This window comes from Grampus griseus, assembly GCF_964374135.1.
Source record: "Grampus griseus genome assembly, chromosome: 13".
Classification (NCBI taxonomy): Eukaryota; Metazoa; Chordata; class Mammalia; order Artiodactyla; family Delphinidae; genus Grampus; species Grampus griseus.
Genome location: NC_139007.1, coordinates 68,724,352 through 68,752,234, shown reverse-complemented (window position 1 = coordinate 68,752,234; position 27,883 = coordinate 68,724,352). Strand labels below are relative to the sequence as shown.

Genomic DNA, 27,883 nt, shown 5'->3' with positions numbered 1-27,883 from the left:
ATAGCCTAGAGTTTATAATCTATACTAAATCATACCCAACAAACATATTGAACCCTTGCTATGTATGTGTACAACATTCAGAATTGACCTATAAAATAACTAATACTTAAATTTTAAAATAAATATAGCCATTATAAGCAGAAACCATTTCAGTTTCCCACAATTACAGAAATACTAGTTCCAAATTAACCTTAAACTGAGCCATGCTATGAAGTGTGTTTCTATTTCATATTTTTTAGGTGTTTCCTAATTATCACATGAAAATAGACTATGTCTGTTTTCTTCCCTCCAAAAATCAGGAAATTTTATTCTCTGTACACAATCAGACAATAGACTTGAAGAAAATAACAAAAGGCTGTGCAAATAGACTGGTACATGACTGTGGCTAAGGACAAAGTAATCCCTTAAGGGAAAAAAAGATCAAACTGGTACGTTTTGGAGGCTGATCTCCAGTCTTTGGTGACAACACCAGAAGGGAACATCATCAGGAAGACTACTGAAAATGTCAACCGTCCATTCAGGGCACCACCAACGATGATAAAGGCTTACTGTGATCCCAGCATTGTTCTATGTTCCACAGGACCAAGAGAAAAGTGTTAGGACATGATTCCTACCCATGACTAGCTGGAGAGGTGAGACAAGGAAACAACTAGAGAATCATAAGAAAATATTAGACCAATCTTACGCATGGAAATAAACGAGATAATTGTGGCTGACTAGTCATTAATGATTGGTGGTTCATCTGAGTAGTTATTAGTCTCACAACATTTGATAGAGAGGGTAAGTCTAAAATCAGACACTGAAGGCACGACACAGCTGGACTGTCCTGACGAGGAGAAAGTAGATTATCATAGGAAAAGCCCGGACAAGGGGACAGAGGAAGCGGATGTGAGCACCAGAGGCAGGATTCATCAGGTACAGCGAGAACTTGCATCAAGAGTAAACGGTTGATAAAGTTGTCCAGGTTATATGGAGCCAGAGGATAGAGGCCTTTGACGTTAAATAAGATATCAGAATTTGAAAGGTAACAGGGAGTCAATGAAATTTACTGTGAGTGACATAACACAATATTTAAGTATTTGATTCCCTGATAGTTTTCATAAGTAACTCCTGAAATTAATTCAACCAGAAAGATAGGTACCTTATAAATAAAATTATATCCGCCTTGGAATAGTGGGAAGAATGACTTAACACTGCATCAAATGAGGTTAATATTCTCTACAGGGACAAAAATATTTAAACCAAGAAATCCAGACTACTGATTTAAATCTTGATTTAAACAAATTTAATTTCCACTAAATTTAGAAGGAAGATTGTGGAATTAAGACTTTTTAGCCCAGGAAGATGAAGACTGAGAGAGGTTGTGAACTCATAAATGGAATCAGTTTTATCTTTATAGTTTATAAAGTCCTTTCTATATATATATTAGTTCATTTGCCCTTCACAATCACTTGTGTACGTGAAGCAGAGCAGATATTTTTATCTCAATTTTTCAGATGAGAAATTGAGATGCCAAAAGTTAAGCAGCTGTCCAGTTTTAAAGCAAACCAGAACCAAAAATTTGGATTCTTGTCCTCTACAACAGAAGAAAATAGACTCTTTTTTCAGACAATTCAGAATATTAGGAGTTGGGTACATGTTAAAAGCTGAAAGAAACAGTAAACAATATAATTTATAAAGTACTATCTTTCTTAGATATGGCAGTATGGTAGGAATAATCAAGTGATTATCAAAAAAGCTGAATATAGTTCCATATCTACTACTAATATGCAGTAGGTGGCTATGGATAAACTGTCTTATCTCACTTGGTCAGTTTCTCAATCAGTAAAATGAGGAGGGCAGAATGGAAGATCCTCAAAGTCCTTCTGCTTCTAGAATTCTAGGATCTCTTGTGTGTGCATCACTCATTATTTCAAGAGCTGGCTGAATATATTTCAAGGGCTGAAAATACCAGGTCTGGCTGCAACCAAAGCAGTGTAGTAAAAAATACTGCACAAAGCAACGCAGTAAAAAATATATGGTTAATAGATGAATGTCAGATTAACTGAATGAATGGATGGCTTAGATCATGGTACCATTTCCAAGGTTCAGAGACTTCTTAGGGGTCCATAACGTCCTGGTGCATTGGATGGAGTAGATCAAAATCCCATCAGATTCTCAAAGGAAACTAATGACTTGAAAACAGTTAATAACTCTTGTTTGGATAAAGGAATAAGTCTTAGTTGCTAGAGAAATTTAGGTAATCAACTCTGGCCATCTGAGACTACCATCATATGAGTAACTATACTTTTTCCTTAGGTTAATTCATGATATTCCTCTCCAAGGTGGAAAACTCGACTGAATGGACACTGTTCTAACCTAGCATGGTCTTTGCTATATTTCTTTGGCATGGAAGGGAGATAAATCCTAAAAGCTTTTTGTCCTTTGAAAAGGAAAATTTCAAGATACTGTCTTCCTAAAAATAAGAAACAATATCTCTGTGTTGGGTTTCTCATGTGTTCACATTTGACGGTAGAAAGTGAAAATATGCCAACATTTAACTCCCTAGAATATGACTTACGATGTTTCACATACTGCTTCCTTCCCAACTAAGTGGCACTATCCCCTTTGGGCTGTCCAGTGAAAACAGCATATATATGCATTATGGGCTGAGTTACATCCACCTAAAATTCATGTGTTGAAGTCCTAACTCCCAGTACCTCAGGATGCAACTATATGTGGAGAAAGTCTTTAAATAGGTAATTAAGTTGAAATGAAGTCATGAGGGTGGCGACTAATCCAATATGACTGGTGTTCTTATAGAACATTAGGACACAGACACACACAGAAGAAAGACCATGTGGGAACACAGGGAGAGGACAGCCATCTATAAGCCAAGGAGAGAGGCCTCAGAAGAAACCAACACTGCTGACATCTTGACTTTGGACTTCCAGTCTCCAGGACTATGAGAAATAAATTTGTGTTGTTTAAGTCAACTAGTCTGTGATACTTTGTTAAGGCAGCCCAAGTAGAGTGTTAGAGCCACAGATAATGCCGAAGCAGGGTGATTTAACATCTTCTCCAGTTCTTCCCTAAAACATGTCTCAAAATACACACCTCTGGCCCTACCATGCTCCATAGAGCTTAATGAAGTCCTTGACTAAGTATCCCATGACTTTAGCATTCTTCCTGGGACATAAAATTAAGTTATAGGCTTTGTAGTTAAAACACCTTAATTGACTAGTTATTTTAGTGAATTTACTATAGAAAATGTCTCTTAGAGGTTTAAAAAATTGAAGATCAACTTAACAGTGAATTAATGTTAACAGTCATATTTTACCCTAGGAGTATAAAAATTTGCGTTAAAATGAAATGTACTGAGAGATATCACACAGGGAGGTAGTAAAGCCCACATTCATCATGGTAACAGAGATCCATGCTATCTGTTCTTCAGTGAGTTTATTAAGAGCCTCAAGCACACAATGGCTATTTGATTATTTTTAAAAAAGACATTGTTATGATATTTGTCAGTATTGAAAGATAAAAGATTTTTCTAATCAAAAGAATAAATTAAATTTTAATTAACTGAAAGCTCTTGAAAGTTCTTGCATCTATCATTTACTTCTTATACAGAATCAATCAGCTGCTAAACCATACGTGCATTTATGAACTATCATCTATCTTCTTTCTCTTTAAATCAAATAAAAAACTGATAAGCACAAATTTTCATACAGCTAATTAACAGAAAATAAAATTTAGAGTTCTAATTTTCTTATTTCATCTTTGCATACTTTAACCCCCTACCAGAAGAATGAATAATTCTTAATGTTTCAGAAATATCAGCCCACAGCAGGTCTTTCTAGAATTGATTATTTTACAAACGCATTGTCACATTTCAAAAAGCCAAATTAATGGCAAATGAGTTATGCTGAAAGCTGGGAGTGCTCTTTATGTAACAGTGAGCATCTAATTAAATTACAGATATTGGAGTGTCCTACAGTATAAATTATTTAAAACACCATATATACACATAACCACCACTGCAATAAAAAAAGCTAATACCAAAAGAGAAATTAAATCCTTTTAATTGCCAAATTGCTCTTAAGCTGTCATACAAGAAATGCAGAGTGGATTATTATGAGCCAACAAATTTTAAAGTTCATAACAATAACTACAAAATTTTGTCTTTTGAAAAAAGAAATACTATAAAACATTATGGAGGAAGGAAATCGGACTTCTTTCCATTAGGTTTCCCCTAGCATGGTGACTAAAAAGGCTACAAATTTGACAGCCTTTATAAATTGAAGCAAAATCTTAAAAATCATAGATGGACACTCTTTTTTGTTCTATTGTTGGTTAAGAGCTCAATTTTTGGAAAGTCGTTCCTTTTCAACAATTAACATAAATATTTCCACTGGGAAAAGGACTTTGAAAGAAAGTATTTTCTTAAAAATTCACTTAAAAAATGTAGACATTTTGCACTATCAACATATTTCACCCAATGACTGTATTTTAATGGGAAAAAATGCACTTACGTATCATATACATTGAGTAGCCAGTTGAGACACATATCCACACAGAGAGGAACGTTGACCAGATTTTTATGCATTTGTTCAAGGCCATCATAAATTGTTGTCAGACAGTTGATGACATCTGGAACACTAAGAAGCTGATCGTTTTGGTTCAGCTTGTGCTGTTTGAAAACTTCATTTGTTGTATTCAACTCTAAGAGATCCACTAATCAGGTGAGAAAAAGGAATATGCACAGTCATTACATTATAGAACAACACTGAAACAAAACCACTGCCAGTCTTGAGTTTTTAGCTTGATTCTTCAATTTAAGAATCTATCCTTTTTAGCTAATTTCAATTTTTAAAGAAATAAACAGCATTTCCATTCTTACATCTCTAAACTCTTCTTTTATCCACATCTCTTATGTTTATGCTTTTGAATCTAAACTCTGCCACTTTTCAATATGACCTCGCTTTTCACTCTTTGGAATGTAAATTTTTCCACCTTTACTTTTGTGGCTTTCCTCTCTTCAGCTTCTTTGTACTTTTAAATGTAGGAAAGTATAAATCTCTAAGTCTAATCCTAACGGTAGAACAGCTAAAATACGACACTGCTTTTTCTCCTCACTTTTGAGAACAGCCAGCTCACCTCTCATTCATCCTTTATATCACTGTGTAACTCATCATTCTTAAACAGTTTCTCCACATGCACATCATGAGATACAAAGTTCACTGAAGATATTCTGTTAATAAAACAGGTTTGGAGAAAAATAATAGTTCTCCGCCACCTACTGAATCAAGCTTGATCTGTAAGGCCCTCAAAATCTGGCTCTAACCTGGGTTGCTTCCCATGATCCTTTGGCACATAGGCAACTTGTAGCTAGGTAGGATTAGAGGAGGTTCACAGTACAGGTCCACCCGTCCACGGCTCTTCATGTATTTGCTCCCATTCCTTGCCCTTCATGGACAGAACCTCTACAATGGGCATAGGGTGGGCACATAAGGATAAAGTGGAGCCCTGCTCTCGAAGATGGCCAGTCTGAGAAGGAGGATAAGCACACTGATAACTTCACTAAAAGGGGTGGAAATGCCCTAAAAGAAGAAGACGTAAGTTTCTATGAGAGCTATTACCACTAGGGGAGTGGAAGCAGCCTAGAAAAAGCTCCCTGGAAAGGTGGGATTTGAAATGGACCTTAAAAAATAGCTAAGATAGGGCTTCCCTGGTGGCGCAGTGGTTGAGAGTCCACCTGCCGATGCAGGGGACACGGGTTCGTGCCCCAGTCCGGGAAGATCCCACATGCCGTGGAGCGGCTGGGCCTGTGAGCCATGGCCGCTGAGCCTGCGCGTCCGGAGCCTGTGCTCCGCAACCGGAGAGGCCACAGCAGTGAGAGGCCCGCGTACCACAAAAAAAAAAAAAGCTAAGATACAAGAGAGATCCATATAAAGCAAGGAAAGAATTCCAGGAAGAGAGAACTGCTCGAAAAAAGACAAGAATTCAAGGAAGTCTGGGCAGCTCTGGGAACCGATGATGGCAGTGTGGATGGTGTGTGGTCACACATGGGTGGCACATAGCTACCGTGAGATAGACACACCGAGCTCAGGGGGCAGGCCATGTTGGCCTAGGGGGCGCCCTCGAAGGCCAGGAGGAAGAGGTTAGACAAAGAGAAGAACAATACATAATCTTTCCCTTCAATCAACTTTGAGTCATTCATTAGCTAACTGAAAACAGGAAAACATACTAGATTATCAAACTGCCATGTATCTATACATTTACTGAGTGTGGAGATGACTCTTCTAAATCTAAACACGTAGTTTGGAAAATTACAGAACCACATGAACTCTAGGTCTGCTCATGGAAATTACTGCTTTATAAAATTCTTCCCCATCTTCATACTTAACTTTTTAACGTTAAAAAAATAAACTTGGGAAACATTTTTTATATATAAACAACTACTTTCCCTTTGCACGATACACAAATGTTCCCTCAAAAGCATGACATATTTTGACAGTTAAGTAAAATGAACAAACAGTTTCCTTTGTATTTTTCTACTTTTAACCATTGAATAACCACTAATTTTGAATTTTTTTAAAAAATAAATTTATTTATTTATTTTTGGCTGCATTGGGTCTTTGTTGTGTGCGGGCTTTCTCTAGTTGCAGTGCGCGGGCTTCTCATTGCAGTGGCTTCTCTTGTTGAGGAGCATGGGCTCTAGTCGTGTGCGCTTCAGTAGTTGTGGCACACAGGCTCAGTAGTTGTGGCTCGCGGGCTCTAGAGCGCAGGCTCAGTAGTTGTGGTGCACGGGCTTAGTTGCTCCGTGGCATGTGGGATATTCCCGGACCAGGGCTTGAACCTGTGTCCCTTGCATTGACAGGCAGATTCTTAACCACTGTGCCACCAGGGAAGCCCTAATTTTGAATTTTTTAAAGACATTTATGAAATGTGTCTACTCTAGCTGCTTAAATACCATAAAATGATTTTTTTCCCCAAATTATCTACAATGGAAAAGAACTGCTTTAAAATTATGCAGATTAAAATTATTTTTAAAACAACTCAACAGAGAGGTCATTTTTTTTAAAAGAGAGAAAGACACAAATATAGAACACACACGTCTGGACAAAAGATCAGTCCGTTTCCTCTAGATGTCAAATACATCACTGGTAAAATTTCAGCTAATTACAAAAGTAACCTGTGTACGCTTCACATGAGTTCGAGATGGTGTCAGAAAAAAAAAAAAAAGAACCATCTGGAATTTTCATTGTCATTTTTACCTCATTTCTTGGCACTGTACACTATTTTCAATTATAAACTTCCAGAGGGCAGGAGTAAAATTCAAATTCATTCTTCACAGTACTTGACAAAGAGAAGTGCTTAATAAATGACAGTGGCCACAGAGCTATAATTCCTCACAGATATAAAGAAACATATTCAAATACTGCCAAAATGCTCTAAGTTTTCTGAATTTCAACACTAATTATGCCAGCAACACAGCACTGCTATTACATCCCTACATGGCCTAAAGGTGACAAAAGACCAAATTCCAAAAAGACCACTTCCTGAATCAGGCTGTCCTTGTATTTCTTCTGGAAAAGCCTCCTTTGTGATACACTTTGTAGCTGTGACAGTAATTTGCCACATCTCACAGACTATTATGTCTTCAATTTTTAGTGATTTACTCTGACACTTTGCCTTCGTGCTTAAGCCAGGAATACATCTCCCTGAAGTGTGTCACATTTAGGTACCTTTAAAGACTGACTACATTTAAGTCACAGAAAATTATGATTATCTCTTTTCAAAGGGAGACAAATGACAGCTCAGTCATGCAGCAAATGAAACAAATAGCAGAATCACTTTCTACCAACTTTCAGGCTTTTCTTTAAGCCCACAATGAGGCAAAGGGGGTTGAATGGAATTGGATCTTCATTCTCCTGTTCTGCAAGAACACACACTGTTTAGCATCCGACCTTGGGCTTCTATGACTCTCCTCCTCTCTGTTTGACTGTCCCTTCTTAGCACCTTTCCTATCTCCTCTTCCCCGGACAGCTCAGAAATGTCAGTGGCACTCAAGGTCTCATGTCTGCCCTTTCCCTCTATAAACCTGATGCTCTCATTCACTTTCATTACTACAGTTATTACTTCTCTCTGGATGACTCCAGGTTCTGTTTTCTCATCCTGATCTCCTGCTTGAATACCTGATCCACATTCCCGCTGCTTTGTTCCCAACCAGAGCTATAGTATCGTCTTCCAGGAATCTCCACCTTAATATGTACAAATAAAGGTCTTACCTTTTTGTTATGCAGAAATCCAGTAATGCTGTTACTACACAGACCATTAGTCTACAAATCCCAAGATATCCTACCACTCTCCTTCTTGCACACTCTGCAATCTATCAAGTACCAAATCCTCCCAATTATTAGCTCTCCTTCCTCCTTACAAATCCATGCCCTCATCTCCCCTCCTATGCTCAGCCTCCATCACCTTTCACCTGAACTCTACTTGTCCTCTCTTCCCTTGGTCCTTTGATCTTAGATATTGTCTAACGCATTACATCCACGACTGGCCCTATGTCCTAACTTACACAAAACAGAAAACTGTTCTATAGCACCCCAATCTGTAAAGAAAATATCCAAACATTAAACACAACATTGTGAGAGCTTGAGGAACAAAAAACTAAGAGAATCAGAGAAGATTTCGTTAAAAATGACCTTGAAACTGGACCTAAACTGATTTTAAGGACATTTCAGAATACTGGACAAACTAGCTAATAAGCTACTCCATTTAGACTCCATTATTACATGATGTTCCCTGAACTCCATCCAAGCCTTTGATTCTTATGAATATAACTCCCTTCCTTCTTACCCTTGATTACAGCCATGTGCCTAAATCCTGTGCCTAAATCCTATGTGGCTTTTAGATCCTGGCTGATATACTTCCTACTCAAGGAAGCTTTGCCTTACTCTTCACAATGAAGGGAATCTCTGTCAGTATTTCCCTTTGGCTTCTCTGTTGCTGCCTAGCACATAAAGTTTTTAAATCAAAACACAAAAGAATATGTATAATATATATGTGTGGTCTAAACAAAAATAACAGAACAGGCTCCCATTAATTCATTACACAGCTATAGAAATAGGCTATCACTGTATGTTGGAAGCTCGTTGGAAAAATCTCCTTAATTACATCCCCTCACAATCACAGGGAGAACCACTAATCATTGTATTTCACTTTAAATTTCTGAAAGTATATATGTGTCCCTAAATAACAGAGCACTTAGTTCTGCCTGGTTTTGAACTATATAAATAAATGGAATCAAACTGTACAAATTTCTTCTGCTACTTGATTTTTTTCACGCAACTTTATAATTCTAAGATTCCACCATGTTGATGCTGATTACTAGTTTATTTTTGCTGCTGTATATCATATTTATGAATATGCCAAAATGAAACAAATGTTACTATTAATAAGTGCTGCTATAAATCCTATACATATTTCCTGGAGTACTCCGATAATTTTCAAACTCAAAGCATTCACCCATGGGGACTTCCCTGGTGGCGCAGTGGTTAAGAATCCGCCTGCCAATGCAGGGGACGTGGGTTTGATCCCTGGTCCAGAAGGATCCCACATGCTGCAGGGCAACTAAGCCCGTGAGCCACAACTACTGAGCCTGTGCTCTAAAGGCCGCGAGCCACAACTACTGAGCCTGCGTGCCACAACTACTGAAGCCCGTGAGCCTAGAGCCCGTGCTCCACAACAAAGAGAAGCCACCGTAATGAGAAGCCCGTGCACTGCAACAAAGAGTAGCCCCCACTTGCTGCAACTAGAAAGAGCCCGCGCATAGCAACGAGACCCAACGCAGCCAAAAAATAAATAAATGAATAAATAAATTTATAAAAAAAAAATCATTCACTTGTGTCCTAGGAGACTGCTCTGTGCCAGAGATTGTATGAGGCCTGAAGTGGAGAAGAAAGCAGACTCACTCCTCACATAAAAGATTAGTTCATTTGGAGAGACAGACAGTAAGTAAGTAAATACATAGAATATCAAATATCATGACAAGTGCCACATAAGAAAAGAACGGAACCTATGACATGGAAAATCAGGAGTGACCTAGTTTGGAGTAGAGTAGCCAAGAAAGACTCATTAGAGACGGGTGAGTTAAACTAGGACCTAAAAAGGAAAAGAACGCACCAGCCACAAAGAGCTAAGACAGGAGCTCTTCAGGCAAGAGGAACAAAATACAGAGGTCACCATTTCAATGTCCACTAGAACTGTGAGAGCCCGCCGTGGGCCATGGTGAATGGAGAGACCGGCCAAGGCAAAGGCCGTTCTGTGCTGAGGGCAGCAGGATCTGTTGTAAGCAGGGAGGTTGTGTCCATGTGTAACGTGCTATCTCCAAATTTACGTTCCTTGAGTGTGGGAACCAAGTCTTTTTATGTTGTTTTATCTCTTGCACAGTCTTGGAGTCCGATAAATGAATGAACAATGACAGTAACAACAGTGTGCCCTCTTTGTTAGGACACTGTGCTGGGTGGAGAGTCACGTGAAATGAGAGGCAACCGTTGACCTAAAGCAGGTGTCGACACAGATGGGGCAATTTTCCTCACATTATCTGTCACACAAAGCCACGCAAGAGGTGCTGATGGGAGAAAAAGTCATTACAGGCCATCATAAAGTTCTGAAAAAACTGGAGGCAGGTGGGATTAGCTTGTAAATGTTTCCAAAAGAAGTAAATTTTTAACAGAATTTGGGAGGACTAAAGGGTTACAGACGATTGCAGAGGAAGAAGGGTCATGGCATTTCGAGTAAACAGAAAGGATGGGAGAGGAAGAAGCAGATTAATCATAAACAGGTAGCTGGGTCAGTGGTGCCAAGGCCCCACTAGGAGAGCACTGGGGTCAGGAGGCAGCGGGGAAAGTGGCAGCCAGGTGGCCCTAAGGACATCACCTCGAACGTTTACAATCGAACACAACCCAGCATGTTTCTAAGTGTGCGTTACTATATGTCGTTTAGTTTAGAGGTGGGAGGCATCTCTCTTCTGCTCCTCTCTGGTTTGGAGGGATGAGCTGAAGGATGGAGTTTTTTCTTTAGGACTCAGAAGAACCCACAGAAGAAAACAGCAAATGCGTTAATATGTTTATCTGCCCAGAAGTATTACTAAAAACTGGGCCCATGTTCACAGTGATACAAAGCAGTCTCCCATCAATGGAGATTTTGTGGCTCAGTCATTTGTCCTCATTTTATAGCTCATCAGGCCTGAGAAGCCCTTCCAGGTCTGTCAGCTAGATTCTGGACATGCAGCTGAGCCTCTTTCAAAACTGCTGTCACCCTGGCCCGACTGAGCTCACTGAAATCCCTTCTGAGTGCTCCTAATTCACTTCCTATTCCCTTACGGCTCAACGTACAGACCACGAGCCAGAGTGTGCTGGCTTTGTATTTTGAGACTGGTCATTCCGCCATACTTGCTGTGACCACTACAACCTGCCAATGATTTCTGGGGCTCCAAGGATTACGGGCTTCCACGCCATCTCAGCCTCTTGTCCATCGCCTCATCTGGAGGTGTTTTTCAGCCCTTCAGACAGCTCTTCCACACGTAGCTTGTTTCTCTTATTCTAAAGCTTTGCGTTCCTATATTTTCTCGGAATGATTCTACGCTTCTCTTTCCTCAGCTCTCTTCATGTAACCAGCTTAAAATGTATTTCTAATTTCTACTGACTTACAGAGCAGGTTTTTAACCTTAATATATCATTTTTCTAAGGGTATTCTGCAAAGCTTCACTGAAGAGCCTAGACGTACAACAACTGTTAACAAGAGGCAGCAAACAGGACTATTTGGAATTATTCAAATGATGCTGTTGTAAACGTATAGGCAAATGTTACTTTCCATATTAACTACTGACAAAGCCTAAACGTTCTTTGAGTAGACTCAATCATTAAAACTGCAAGCACAAATAGAATCCAGACAGCTGAAATCTACACTCTATTACAAGCATTCATATATATACTTAAATTTAGGTTATGGGGAAAGGAATAATCCTTTAGTAAAACTATCACAGACTATCACTCTGAACATACTCTCTACAGGTTAAAGTTCATGTTGATAACATTCAATGTCTCAAGACATGTTTAAATGAACACAGAGCCCTTTATCTAATATTCTAGGTACCAGTTCAAATTTGGGTCAGGAATGCCATTTTTCAGTGTTCCTTTATTATATGATTGCACTGAATCGAACTGTTTGGAATCCTACACTTGCAAATGAATCCAAAGTACTAAAAAGGCAATGATCTACTACTTTGATTCCTTGATTTAATCCTTTTAAATTGGGCGGCAGCATAATTTTTGAAAAAGCTTTTCATGTGACTCCTGTATTTTGGTTAATTTCGTTCTCCAACTGAGAATGGCATCTGCTCATTGGTTTTACTACTGCACGCATGCTGCTGGTGCGAATAATGAAGCATTCACAGAAACACAGCCAACTCCTTGAGCGAGGTACACTGAAAAGCAGATTAACTCCACACACACATCACCCTCTTCATTTATCTTGGTCTTAAAACAAAACAAAACAAGAAAGGCAATCCAAATAACAGAGTGATTAACTTCGGCAGGATAAACTCACAACATAGTGCTTTTTGTAGTCTTCGGATTTTGATGGCTGTACGGTAGGCAGAGAAACGTACATTATTCAGGTCAGCTGAAATGGGAAACAGAACACATTCAAAACATGCTTATGATTTAACTTACATTGAATGGCAAGAATATATTTGTTTACTTCAGTGATGGAAAAGTATTATGTCTGTTCACATGAAAAGGTCTATTCCTAAAATCTACAACATTGAAGAAAATAATTAAATGTTCATGAGCACCAGGGTGAGATACTTTCCAAAGCAGTGCTACACAGATTTCAAGAGAGCATTTTCAAAAAGGAAATGGAGGGAAATGAGGAAAAGGAAACATAGCCTGTTGACTTTCCATGGCCTAATAAATACATCGCACTGTAGGCCGAGGGCCCTGCCTTCTCTACTGCTAAGAGGGATCCTCCTCCAGGGCATTTTCCCCAAGGACAATCAGTTTTCTGTCAACTAGGCTGTCCATCTCACTACTCACAAAGCTAGTCTTATTTCTATGCTCCTTCTGTCCTGATTGATTTGCTTCCTCTGCCCTTTTATCAATCTGGTTAAAATTATACTATAATCAATACTCAAATCTTTAGAAACAATAGATTAACTCCAGTTAATAATATTGTATATATAAAAGTTGCTAAAAGAGTAGATCTTAAAAGTTCTCATCACAAGAAAAAAAACTATGTAACTATGTTTGATGATGGATGTTAATTAGACTTAACTGTGGTGATCATTTCACATATATACAAATATCGAATAATTACGTTGTACACCTGAAACTAATATATTGTTATATGTCAATTTTATCCTAATTTTTAAAAAATCTTAAAGATTTAGCATCAAGTTGAGAAAGAGAAGACACTGGAATTTCTTTCTCTGTCCCCTTAAAGAGAGAGTATCCATATGAGAGCCTAGAAGAGTTAGAAGAAAACTCAGAAATCATCAACATTGGCCTCTTCGTTTTACCAACTAAACAATCCAGTGGCTTTTCTCTTGCTTGATCAACCTTTGCAGCTGTCCTCACCTACCCGAACAGAAGCTCACATAGAAGCCTGATATTTAAAGAGATAAAAAGGAGTGCCCCCTCCTTGCTGAAATGGGAGTGGGCATGAGAGCTTTGGGGTGCCACTCTCCCTCTCCAGCAGCACCTTAGCTCCCCCCAAAAGAAAACTCTTTCAAAGCCACTGAATGACCTAAGGGAAGCAGCTAAATAATCAGTTCAAAGTCACATTCTACTAGAAATCTACAAGGTCATAATTCTCATCTCACGTGTTTTCATGCATTCTTATATTAAAATGAATTTAGCTTTTAATGACAACCTAGACAAAATGAAACTAGGCAAGCTAATTTAATAATATTTACTAAATAAAAAGTGAGTGAAAAGCAAATTTAAAGCACTGGATTAGAGGCTGCTGTACTCTAATTGTTTTTGTTTTCACTCAAAGCTGAAGTTTAAGATGACTCAATATGAGAGACGTAAAACAAATTACACTCCTTTTAAAATCAACCTTCTTTGGCTCACACCATTTCAAACCCTGCATTCTCTTAAGAAGAAAGGTAAAATCTGTTTATTGCATTGTCCTTAGAAATTCAACGGCTTTCACATGCCCATGACATGATCCTTTAAACATAACATGCCATGTAAGGAAAGATGGTGACTAGTGTCCATTTAAGAATATACAACTCTCAGTTGTTTAGGTTAATTCATTACTATTAACTAAAATAACACTCACCAAGAGATTGAAAGAGTTCAGTCATTTTAGGATGATCCCAAGAGGTTGTCTGTGTTTGATGACTGGAAAAAAATAGTAATATATTTAAATAAAAGAATGTATAAAATAATAACTGTCACACAGAAAATATGCAAATAGGATTTTTATTCAAATTTTTAAGAATACATGCAAAATTATCCCCCGATGGATCACTCAGAAACCTGATGCCCAGTTATTACTTAATATATAAAACAGATTTTTATTTGAGCAATTATATCATGAAACTATGCATGAAATAATTTGCTTTATCTATTTCAAAAAGCATTACAACTAAAGATTAAAACCTAGATATAAAATGTGACTGTCATGGACCCTGGCGCCTCAGCCTTGATGTAGCCAGATCAGCGTAGGCTCCAGAATAATTCTACTCATGTTCGGTAGATACAGATTCTCATTCAGAATAAATCCTCTGAGAGCAGAAGTGCTCTGAAGACTTGCTAAACTTTAGAAGTCCTAATCAGATTTCTAAAGAACAGAGAAATAGTTTAACTGTGAGTAACGTCTCCACCTCACAATCTACTGAGTCTTCCCCCTCTTTAACCTTGAGTCCTTCTTTCTTCAGTGTAAATGTGCCCTTTTTCCCTGTGGGGACTCACTCAGAAACCTAGAGTTGGTACAAAGCTTATCTTAAGTGAGTCAACAAATGCAGAAAGAAGCCTTGTCAGAGCTTCCTTTATCTGACTTAAAAGTAGCATCTTCTTGGAAATGAGGCTACCGTAAAAATCCCCTCAGGAGAGTTTCAGGGCTATGAAGAAGACAAAAAACCACTAGCACCTGCACAAACAAACATTATCACAAACTTTCTTATCTCATGTTTGCTCTCCTAAAGAAACACATATCTTTCCTAAAGAAACCTACTGGTTCTTCTCATAGGAGCCTTTTCTCCCCAATTCCTTTCCCCTACTACATTGAATATATAAGCCCCAAATTCCAACCTCCTTTTTGAGTTACTCATCACTGTATGCAGATTGCACCCATAAATAAACTCTTTTCTCTTGCTAATTTGCCTTTTGTCAGTTTAATTCAGAGGTCACCAGAAATTGAACCTAAGAGGGTAGAGAAAAAAAATTGTTTCTCCTCCCTGACATGCTCTTCATGAGTTTCTGGATTCTCCACTCCCCTTACATATGTGTTTCTCTTTTGTCATTTTAACTTCACACTCCTCTCTCAGCTCTCAGACTCCCCTGGTTAACCAGTATTCTTTATTGGTATTGGAACAGTTTTCTTCATGATCCTTATTCTTCACTTTAGAGGCAAGATTTTATACTTTCTCTTTTTCTGTAAATTCCAAAACTAATTAGAAGTTCTGGGGAATAAGGTAAGGGTAATAATACAGATGAATGTAGTGCTTACATTAGGTTCCTTCTCTCTCTCTCTCTGTGTGTGTGTGTGTGTGTGTGTGTGTGTGTGTGTGTGTGTGTGAACAGCTCTTCAGTGGGTCAGTGGCCTTAGTTAAAAATAGTTTACTGTCCATTATCTAGGTCAGAATAGAGTAATAACACTTAATAGTACTCCAAAGACTTCTTGGATGACACTCAGTTTTTATAAAACTGTTTAGTAAGCTAAGTGAAATTGCACAGTACACAAGAGACAGTGATATTAAAATATTCATACAAGCAAATTTCAGGGAAATTAATGTTTAAAACCTATGCAATATATCAAGAAGTGGGGCATGTAACTGCGAAAAGAACATAATCGATGTTATTGTACACAGGTAACAGAACCCCCAAACAACTCATAATTTGCTTTGAAAAATACTTCAAGTTTAGATTTGAAATTAGGTATGTAAAATGTCCTGGAAATTCCAAAATCTCAAACAAAATAACATATGGTCAATGTGAAGGTCTGTCTCTGCAAGAGTTGGAAAGTTGTCTGATTCCTCTACCGGGTTCCTGACACCAATGGGAAGGCAAATATTTCCAAATATTTTGCTACCAAACACCAACCAAATCATCATTCTACCCTTTGACTAAATATCTAAATTGCTCCAAAGACCACAGAGAAAGCACCAAAGCTGTGTGCCCTGATATTTTTACTGTTCATAGTGTGGCCCAAAGCTTGACAGAAATGCAGAATCTCAGACCCCTAACTGTATGGAACCAGAATCTTCATCTCATCAAAATCTCAAGTGATTCATATGCACATTCAAGCTTGAGAAGTACTGACGTAAAGGGCTCCTAATACATGAACGAAAGTACAAAATAAAAATAGAAAAGACATCTCCAAATTTTGCTAATAAAACAACCTCCTCCCTACTATTAATAAGAATTAAAGAAGAAAAAAAAAGAATTAAAGAAGGATTTGCTGAAAATACAGTATAATCGAAAGAAATTCATCACAGGCTCCCAGTTTTAAGAGAGCCTACCAGTATTCACTTGATCTCTTGTCTCTTCTCTGGAGTAATTTCAATCCCCATAGCAACACTACTGCTCAGAGATGGACATCCCATCGTGAAGGACCAAACCAGGCTCGAGGACCAAACCAAGGCTCAAGAACCAAACTAAAACTAGGAGTAATGCAGAGCCAACTTTATACTGAAACAACAAATATAAGTACACTTTCTCTAGAATCGCAAGTGTTGTGCTTTGGCAAACAACCTCTATGGTACCACAAGGGACAAACACCACGAAGCAGTCAGACAGAGGATTGAGAATTCACTGAGAACACCCGCTTGCTAATGGCTCTTTTTACTGAAACCACCACTACGAGCTGAGGGAACACACACATTTGGCAAACAGATGGAAGGAGGGAAACGGCACCTCCCTTTGTGAATTCAATACCAGTTGATTCATTAGGCAGAACTGCCAACGCTGAAAATAAACACAGCCTCTCGTTGCGAAAGTACAACTGCAGCTTACCAAACAGCAGTTAAAAAGAAAAAAAAAGTAGTAGATGCAGTTGGCAGTTGGATTTTCTTTCTTTCATTCTTTCTCTTTTGTAAGTTGCGGGGAGGGTTTTAAAGCAAAATCCACACTCAAGCCAAAGGCTCAAAGTATTTGAACAGCTGCAGATCGGTCAGCTCATCCTGCCAAAATGCTTCCACTCCTCCCAGAGGAGGCAACCAAAACAGAATAAAAGAAGCATTTTCCCCCCAAAATAACAACAGGTTAGGTTCTGGCCAATCTCAAATATACTCAAAGAGGGGTAGAACTTAATACTGTACAGCTTGATAAGCTATAAAGTAAAGTTGCAATTTTGTTCCTAAAGATCCTCTTTGTAAGAGGGAACAGACACAGGAATCTGTCCAAGAATAAAACGAAAAATTAAAAATCTAACCAAGCATCAATTAGGAGTTAAGTCCAAATCATATGAGGCAAACAACAGAGAGAATATGTAACATATAACTAACTAGGGTGCCCAGCCAGACCAGTTTTGCTTGCGTGGGGAAAAATGGTGACGCCTTTGATGTGGGCCAGAAATTAGTGAGTGATACACCTGTGTAGCTGAGATTATCTTTGGGCTATTTTAAACTCTGCAAAATGAAGAAAACTGATAGTAATGCAAATGGTATTTTGTCCACAAAAAATGCAAATTGTGTCCACTCAAATGCAACTGATTATTGTCCTGATGGATACTGACCAATTTGTCAGCTTTGCATCCATCCTTAATTCATTTTAGCATCCCTAACTTGACTATGAAGACTAGTACTTAGTATTCTCCTTGGAACCTGTTACAACTTCTTACCCATATCCTTATTAATTAGTGAGTTGAATGAAATCTTTGACACATGCTCTTTTTATATTTGTACAAGTCAAGATTTTACCTACTTTAAATTTTATTAAAATTTAAAAAAATTTTATTTTTAATTGAGATACAATTGGCATATAACATTGTGTAAGTTTAAGGCGTACAACATGTTGGTTTGATATATTTGTATATTGCAATACGATCACTACTGCAGCATTAGCTAACATCTCTGTCACATCACATAATCATCATTTCCTTTTTTGTGGTAAGAACATTTAAGGTCTAGTCTCTTAGCAACTTTGAAGTTTATCATACAGCACTGGTGTCTATAAATCACTGTGCTGCTGTGCATTAGATCTCCATTACCTAATTTTTAAAATTATCCTTCAACACCTAGGACAGTTCTGGTTTATACCTGCTGTCACATATGATTATTAAAGTGCCCCTGTACTCTTAACTGTCCCAGTTGGGATAACACATGACCCTAGAGTGTATGGACTTCGAGGAAATATTAAACCAGTAAGGTTAGTAAGTAGCATATGCTTCTACCTATTATTATTCATAATGTATTCTCACAAGCCACAGAAAGTTAAACACAAATAAGATTGTACACCAATGAATAGAACACAAAGAATGTTGTGTCACAACACTGCCCAGTCTATAAGACAATGAGCCAACAGCAATTTACATGTAACGTTGATAAGATACTAATGTCTGGGCAAAGACTGCTCTGGGGAAGGTACTTTTTAAACGCATTTGTTCTCATTAGAGTGGTCTCATTTTTTCCATTAAAAGATTTTGAGATGGGATCCTGGTTATCCAAAAACGGACACTTTGCCAAACACACTTACTTGTTACTTATCGATCCAATTTTATGTTTGAAACTGGATTTTGTGGGTTTTCCCATTTATCATTCCATTCCAATTTTAAAGGTGTATAAGAGAAAAAAATTGTAGGTGAGTGAGTTAATTAAAAATACAGGTGTGAGAAAAAGAATAGGTATAATGCTCTGGATAAGACAATCACAGAAAGAGAAATATTTCTTCTTTGCTGTACATAGTGAAAGAGAACACACTAGGTGAGGATGTATAACATTAATTACAGTAATAGTCTATTATTTGAGTGCTCGATTTGCACCAGGTACTCTTCTAAACTCTTTCCATGTGTAACCTCAAATCCAAACAATAATTCTGAGTTTGGTGCCAATATTATCCCCACTTTACAAATGAAGGAAACTAGGACACACTTAGACAACCTGCTCAAGGTCACAGTTAGTAAACAGTGGAAATGGAATCTGAACACAGATGGTCTGATTTAAAGCCTGAGTTCTTAATATGGAAGTGTACTTGCACGATTTGGGGTTTTAAAATATTTCTCATCAATCTGTCTAAATTTGAGTCTGAGGTCCATCATTATAATCATTACAAACAACCTCATCTCTCTTGCTTCTCTCACTCATGGCAAAACCCAAGCATGGATCAGCTCAATTACTTGCCTTCTCTGGACGGGAGCAGCTGTGCATGAATACAGCTGGAGAAAATCACTCAACAGACAGACTGATTCTACTTTAAGTATTTGACTTCAAACCTCAAATGTCCAAGTGCTGGCAAATGAACTACATTCCCTAATAAATGTGCCTCTAGAGACCAAAACAACAATCTACTACAGCCATTTCTTTCCCCAAACCTAAGTATGTTTCCCGGCCTGCCTAAGTATCATTTAACTGGATCTCACACTTCATTGTAAAAACTAAAAACCATCAGACTAGAATTCCTTCATCTTCCCACCACTAAATCAATAAACTTCCCTCCATCTGCCAGATTGTCTTTTTTCCCCCTTTTTAAAATGAGGAGTGATCCCCTCTCCTATGAAAGGTTCTTCCTAAAGATTTCTAAACAACTCTTGTGCAGTTAATCCACTAGTCTCAATAAGACTAGTCTCAGAATGTAAATGTTGAAGGGTCTGCCATCCTTAATATCTCTCTCTCTCTCTCTCCACCCCCCGACAACAACATACCCCCTGTCTTGCATCTATATTTCCTGCTAGCTAGCACCCCTTTTCTCTTCTTTGCAGACAAAATTCTCAAATGAAGAGTCCACAGCCTCATGTCCCATTTAGGACTCAACCCACTTCTATTTGATTTCTAACCTCATTCCTCCACCCAAACTGGTCCTGTCAAAATTATCAGTAAACTCCATATTGTCAAGTGGAATGCCTGCTTTTCTGTCTTCAGCTCGCTAGACCTCTCCTCACAAGTCGGGGGGAATAAGGAAGAGACAATAAACTTCACAAGTAAGTTACACAGTATAGTAGAAGCTGAGAGGTGCTGTGTAAAAAACAGAATCTCCGGAATGAAGTTGACACTGGCGAAATGTAGGCTCTTCGAACACCCTCTTTACATATACTTATACAAGTTATATATAGGAATCAAGCAGGGCTCCCAAGTAATCAAATTTGCATTCAGGTGACTAAAGCATAAAGACAGAAAACACATTCTGGCAACCTGATGTGATGTCATTTATCTGAGTAATATCTTTTTAAAGACCTAAGAGGTAACATTTTGGAATTTTTAATCCCCTCGATCTTGGTTTCATCATGCATGAATATACGAAGAATATGGAATACTCCTATCAGTAATATTGATTCTTTCTCTGTGTGTGTGCTTGTGTGTTTGTGTGTGCTTGTGTGTGTGACCAGGGTTGAGGGGCCTCTGGGGAGGGGACAGGGGTAGCACATGAGAATGCTGTGTGAGGGTAAACGTGTATGTTCCTCAGGTTTTATGTAACTTCTTGAACCCTCGCAAACACTTCCTACCATTCTCTAGTCTTTTAAAGGCAGAAAATTCAAGGTTATACTTTTGGAAACATAAGAATAAATCTAAGGGAAAACTTAAAGTTTGACTGTCAACACTTCAAGAAAAAAAAAAACCCTTCTGTTCAAGATCCAAATAAGATAGATGATCCCACTTGGCAACGGATATCATAAAAGCACAACAGCTTCCTTAAGAAAATGCCATTGGTTTGTCATCAAAATGAAGACACAAATCAGGAAGACTAAATTGTAAACAATGGATAATTCCAAATCTGTTGGATTCAATTATAAAACTGCTGTTAAAAAGAAACAATAAGCCCAAAATGGAGTCACTTGTGCTACACCCCACCTAGACTTAATACCTAACCTCACTGCAGTTTCAGCCTCTCCCAGGAGTGGAATAAACCAATCAGTCGGGAATGTCCTGGTCAGCACTAGTGAGGGAATCTATATAATAAGACTATTGTATTCCCTTTCCCACAAAAGAAGATGTCCTGGCCTGAACCAGTCCTTTCTTTTATTTTGCTAATAGCTTTCTTGTTATCAGCCTCAGCCCCCCAGTTTCTACAAGAGCCTTCCATTTTGTACAATTCCTTGAAGCTCCTTGCTCTTTACTAGATGAGCTTCTGTCCTATTCATAGATCATTGAATAAAGCCAATGAGATCTTTAAATCTACTCAGTTGAATTTTGCTTTTTAACAATGTGCTTAAAAGTATTTCACATGTAGGATACAAAATAGAAATTGTATCTATTTCAAAGATACAATCATGTAAAGGGCTATAAAGAAACACAGGCTACAGCACACCCCAAAATACAAGTGTCAATACCCCAGGCATGAACGATAGAACAAGACAAGGTTTGTTTGAGTTTGTTTTTAAGTCGAGTAGTAGGATTAACGACCAAAATGGATATGCCTGGGTGTGAGAGGAGATTCAGGTGACACTTGTTTTGAAGGCACTGGAAGACTGTCTGGAAGAATAAACACTTAATAAATGCTGGGGAGCCTCTCATCTGGTAATCTCTCTACATGGACCCAGAACTCAGAGGGAGTCCCAATCCCACCCAACTCTACCCTCCTGTCTCTTTAAACCCTCAAACTAGGGAGAATCAGACCATCAACCAACACTCCTGCAGGTCGTCTGTTGTTGCACTGGGGAGCCCTGTACACTCCTGCTTGCGGGTGTTAACCGCAGAATTATGTTTCCACCAGAGTTCAGTTTATCATTGTATCCTTAGAGTTTGTTTTCAAAGCTGAATTTATATCATTTAGTTTTTTTAAATTTAACTACTTTATCTCTTTCACATATATTTTTAAATGAGAAATTAATTCTAATTTTTTCTATAGAGTTGTATTGAATCTTCTACTGTATCATTTCAGCTAATAATCAGTACAGAAAAAGATATTCTATTTATTTCACAATTTTCATATTATTACTTCTGTACTGTTGCTAATTGTAATGACTATTTAAAAATTTAATCAGTACAAATTCAAGTACAGATATCTTTTATTTTTCCTTCCCTTAATGACCCCTCAGTGATCTTGCCTGTACCGTATCGTAGACCTTTATTAATTGCATCCCTGATTCTAAAAATCACACTGTGTAGTAAGGCTGATGGTGCTGTTATAATTCAATGTAACTGAGTAATCTAGAAGATTTCAAGCCAAAACTGCACTTCATAGTTATAATAACTCCGGCACCAGCAACGTATGGATGAATGGCAGGAAAGATGGTATCTTCTTAAGTCCTGAACTAGTCAATGTATTTCTAAGACAGTGTCAACTCCACCTAAATTACCTCAACAAACTAGGACACTGGTAGATAATCTAGTAGTTGCCCATTTGGGGGCTGCTGCGCAGCAGGCGGTCTCCTGCTTAGTTTTCTAGTTAGCCAAGGTATGCTCCTCGTTTGTCTGAAGCTGCCTCCAGCTCCAGAAGGTTGAGCGATCCCAAGGTGCTTACATTCTTTCATAAAGCAATTTTATTCTTACCTCCTCATCAGCGGAGTTGGCCCAGTGAGGGTTTTTTTTTGCAGTATGCAGGCCTCTCACTGTTGTGGCCTCTCCTGTTGCGGAGGGGCACAGGCTCCGGACGCACAGGCTCAGCGGCCACAGCTCACGGGCCCAGCCGCTCCACAGTATGTGGGATCTTCCTGGACCGGGGAACGAACCCATGTCCCCTGCATTGGCAGGTGGACTCTCAACCACTGCGCCACCAGGCGAAGCCCAAGGCCCAGTGAGTTTTAAACATTTATTTTCAAGAAAAATAGTCACAGACCATTTCTTGGAAAAACAGACTCTCCAGTACATTCTCTTATATTTCTATTTCATTTATTTATTTATCACTAAAACCAAAAACACAAGCCCCATTTCTGGAAAGAGACTCAAAGTGTGTCCCAAGACTTCTCCACTTAAAATTCTGGAACCTAAAAAGATGCCCTCTCCCATCATGATTAAGGAAGAGGAGAGGGATGAAGGCTGCTCTAGGAAGCCTTTCAGAGAGAACTAGCTTCCATTATTAGAAATATCTTTGTTATGGATTTATTTTGTTCTGGGATGAGTTTCCTTAACATTTAAAGATAAAATGCTTTATGTTAATTTCTCTTTTTCTGTTGTTATACCTATACATTTGTTAGCTTTGATTTTCCAGTGAGGCTGGATATTTGAATTTCCCATTGCTGCCACTCCTCTTTGCTCTTATTTAGGGAAGAAATATTTCACCTACATCATCTAAGCAGGGTTCGCAATTCCTCTAAAGAAATAAGCATTACTTCTCTCCTTTAGACTGTGCATACATGAGACAAGTATATGCAGTTTATGCAAATAAATTGCATGACTGCTATAAAGAACAACTACTTGCTCTCCAAGATTTCATTTGTAACTATAAACGACATTTTTTTTTCTAGCAACTGATGGATTAGGGCAATAGAGGGTACCCTTGGGAGGCAAGACAGGGGTCTAAAACAGTACTGCAGGATTATCCATAATGAACACAAGGACAGAAAAGGAAATATAAAAGAGATGTAATAAATTGAGGGAAATCTTGATTTAGACCTATTCATAAGGGGGAGTTAGAACAAGGTAGAGACTGCAAGGTAGCGGTATTTGTAGATACAGATTAGTTTATTCTGGTTAATACATTATAATATTGAGGAATGTCAGTTGTAGAGAATGTGAGAGGTATTATCTATATAATCAGAGATGACGAAAGTGTTCATGTTAAAGCTGGGTGTGTGTGACTGCATTATAAAGAATTAAGCTTTGTACTTCAGATTCTAGTGGGAAAAACAAAGCTATAGAACTGGTGAGCTGTGAGCGAGACCAGAATCATCATTTGTACCAAGACAAAGTCACGCACTTGGGGTTTAGAGGAGACGCTGTAGAGGGAGAGAGGAAAACCATATTTCCTCATTATCCTTTACTAAATTCTATGAAGCAGGATGGCTTACTAACAGGCTGAATAAGGTAGAGAGTCACCTATGCTAAAAGCCCCTATAAGGGGACCTATAAGAAAGCTTTGTTGGCCAGGCTCCTCTCAGATGGAAATCTCCCCAGTGCCAGAAAACTCCAGACCTTGTGAATGAGCAAAGGTAGAGGAGGACCAGACAGTTTGCTCTCCCACCCCAGAACGCCTGTCATGATCCCACTGGCAGGACTGTGGAGAATGACATTTGCTATCGATAGAAAAGCACCTTTGTCCATCATCAGACCACAGTGTGAACCTTCCTTAATCATATATTTGGCCTACAGGAATTAGCTTATCGTGAATCCTACAGAAAAGGCAGTGTGCAGCGTTGGAGAAAGCATGGTCTTGCTCTTAGACAGCTCTGCACTTAAGTGTTGGCACATAGCAGATGCACAGTAAATGGTAACCAGTCTAGAGTGTGAAAGAAAGGATGTCTGCTCATACTTTCTCCACCTGACTGCACTTCCCTAAATATAATCCTTTACCCCACCCAAATTTTCCATGGGACTAAAAATTTCTGTCCTCTCCCTCCTCTAACACAGAGAACAGGAGGCAGCAGGTGCATAGTGGTCAAGGGCTCAGGCACTGGAGTCGGTCCCTGGGTTTGAATGCCAGCTCTTAGATTTCCTGGCTGTGTAATCTCAAGCAAGCTGTGTGTGTTCTTATTACCTAAGCCTTGCCTATAAATGGGGGTAATGATAGTACCTATACTTCACTGGGCTACTGTGAGAATTAAAAGAGATAACCCCTGCACAGGATTAGCACAGTGGCTGGCAAATGAATATTCAAAACATATAATTTATGACAATGACCATTATTATCACCCACTATGACTATTTATTAGTATTTTTTATTATTATTATTTTTGGATCAAAAAGAGAAGCAATGAGTTTTATATGACTAATATGACATGTTAAGAAAATTCAGCCCGACTTCCCTGGTGGCACAGTGGTTAAGAATCCACCTGCCAATGCAGGGGACACGGGTTCAAGCCCTGGTCCGGGAAGATCCCACATGCCGCGGAGCAACTAAGCCTGTGAGCCACAACTACTGAGCCTGTGCTCTAGAGCCCGCGTGCCACAACCACTGACCTGCGCTCTAGAGCCCGTGTGCCACAACTACTGCAGCCCACGCGCCTAGAGCCTGTGCTCCGCAACAAGAGAAGCCACCACAATGAGAAACCCACGCACCACAACAAAGAGTAGCCCCCGCTCGCCGCAACTAGAAAGCCCGCGCGCAGCAATGAAGACCCACACAGCCAAAAAATAAATGAAATTTAAAAAAAAGAAAAGAAAAGAAAAGAAAATTCAACCCAAGGCTTTTACTCATCATACCCTTTACACCTGAAACTCGCTGGATGTTAAGTTTTAGTTGAGGAAACGAACAACCTGTAGAAAGCACAACGCATGACCCAAAATGTACAGAGAAAGAGATCGTGCTTTTACAGTAGATCTTTGTACATTGTGAGGGCAGCAAGAGCCATTTCAAATTTTCTTAAATTGATGGAACAATGAGCTGTCATTAGACTATACTAGAAAAGAAAAATAATTAGATCAGCTTTGGAAAGTCTACCTTAGACGCAGCAAATATCATTTAAAGATATGAGTTTCAACTTAAGATATTAACATAGAGGGATTTACACTACATAGACCCTTAACGGTTCAGATCTATATTGTATCATTTTCTAGAAACAAATGAGTCATGGAGCCACGGCTGTACACCTCAAAATATTAATAATGAATTACCTAGAGACAAAGAAGTACATTGGGGAGCCATCCAAGTATGTCTTAACTATCCTATAAAATTAAAATACAAAATAAAAACAATTTGTCCTTCCCATTCTCTGCCATCTTTCTTGCTATATTCTGGCATTAGAGTATATAAAACTATACACTTAAATATTGAAAATATCTAATATTTCTACCTGAAGATTATTTTTTTGTTGGCCAAATTAATACATCCTAATATGCTCCAGGAAACTCTAGTTGCATGACAATCATGCGGTATTTGTTTCTAACATTTTTCTTCTACTTACTTGTGCAGCCATGCAAAGGGAAGTGTATATTAAAAGCCTTTTCATTCATCATTTACTTGCTTATTATTTGGGAATTAAATTTTGTTTTCATAATGATTTTTCATCTGGAAACACTGGTCTGTATAATCTTATCTCTAGTGACTGATGTTCCTTCTTTATAAGGAAATAAACTGTTAGGTTACACAACAGAGCAAATAATGAAAGAATCTGGTTAAACAAGTTTTCTAAAAATAAGAGAATTCACTCTATATACATGGGCAGATTTCTAAATATTTGACAATCCTAAGGCACTTAACACTAAAATTTTAGAATATTTAAGAAAATCCAATCTTTCACTAATGATGCTGAAAATATTTCAGGATGCTACAATCCTATAGGTCACATTAACAATATTGGTCATCAATGTATTATATATATTTTGAAATGCTGATTATAGTGCTCTAGCCAGTAAGATGCCCGATAAACCAGCTTTCACTCTACCTGTCTGCCCCATAAGAACCTTGTAGACTGAGCAAGGATACAATTCTGCTAGATCCTCTCAAAATTATAAAAACACTGAATTAGTGAAATTCGAACTTAGACAATGTAATTCTCAGTCACGTATAACCGACCTGGACATACAGAAATTCCTTTTAATAGTAATGTTGAAATGACAAATGGATTTTTTAAAGTGCCAAATCAAATAGATAACCATTGCATTAACATAAACAAGCAACAGATATGAAATTTGTTTTTCTTTTATTTTGGCCGTACCACACAGCTTGTGGGATTTTAGTTCCCCAACCAGGGATCAAACCCACACCCTCCACAGTGATGGCAAGGAGTCCTAAGCACTGGAACGCCAGGGAATTCCCGAATTTAGTATTTTCTTTACCTAGTAAGGACAAAAATATGCCTCCTGGATCCAATTTACATTTTTTAAAAATCAGATGATACAGAAGTCTAGGTCAATTCAGTAAATTAATTAACTTGATTAATTTGCATGGACTTCTAGATTTTGTATAATACATATATCAGTTTTCTATTGCTGCTGTAACAAATTACCACAAAATAAATGTCTCCCTGAGCTAAAAACAATTTGCTCTGTTGTGTAACCTAACAGTTTATTTCCTTATAAAGAAGGAACATCAGTCACTAGATCTAAGATTATACAGGCCAGTATTTCCAGATGAAAAATCATTATGAAAACAAAATTTAATTCCCAAATAATAAGCAAGTAAATGATGAACAAGGTTTTCAAGGGCTGTGTTTCTTTCTGGAGATTCCAAGAGCACATCCCTTTTCCTTGCTTTCTCCAGCTTCTAGAGGCTGTCTGCATTCCCTGGCTCATATCCCCGCCTACGACTTCATATAACCTAACCTATCCATATCCAAGGGTCAGGATATGGGCATCTTTGTATGGCCAGATTCTGCCCATTGCAGCACATCAGATTTATACTAAAACCTGTAATATTCAAGTCAATATTCACCCAGCAAATTGAAACTCTCTAATACTATAAATATTATTATT

The 27,883-nt window shown here is 38.3% G+C and overlaps 1 protein-coding gene across 4 annotated transcripts in view; it reads right to left on the bottom strand.

The window, feature by feature from the left end:
• The window catches only part of UTRN (utrophin), a gene marked incomplete at its 3' end in the record, with an annotated part of 496,004 nt that overhangs the window by 60,397 nt on the left and 407,724 nt on the right, over positions 1-27,883 (bottom strand). For all 4 annotated transcript variants that reach the window (XM_082668645.1, XM_082668646.1, XM_082668647.1 and 1 more), the window contains 3 exons: positions 14,338-14,399; positions 12,601-12,675; positions 4,515-4,716 (listed from right to left, as the gene is read on the bottom strand). In XM_082668645.1, the coding sequence (XP_082524771.1) occupies positions 4,515-4,716; positions 12,601-12,675; positions 14,338-14,399 (339 nt within the window). The remainder of the gene's footprint in view (positions 1-4,514; positions 4,717-12,600; positions 12,676-14,337; positions 14,400-27,883) is intronic.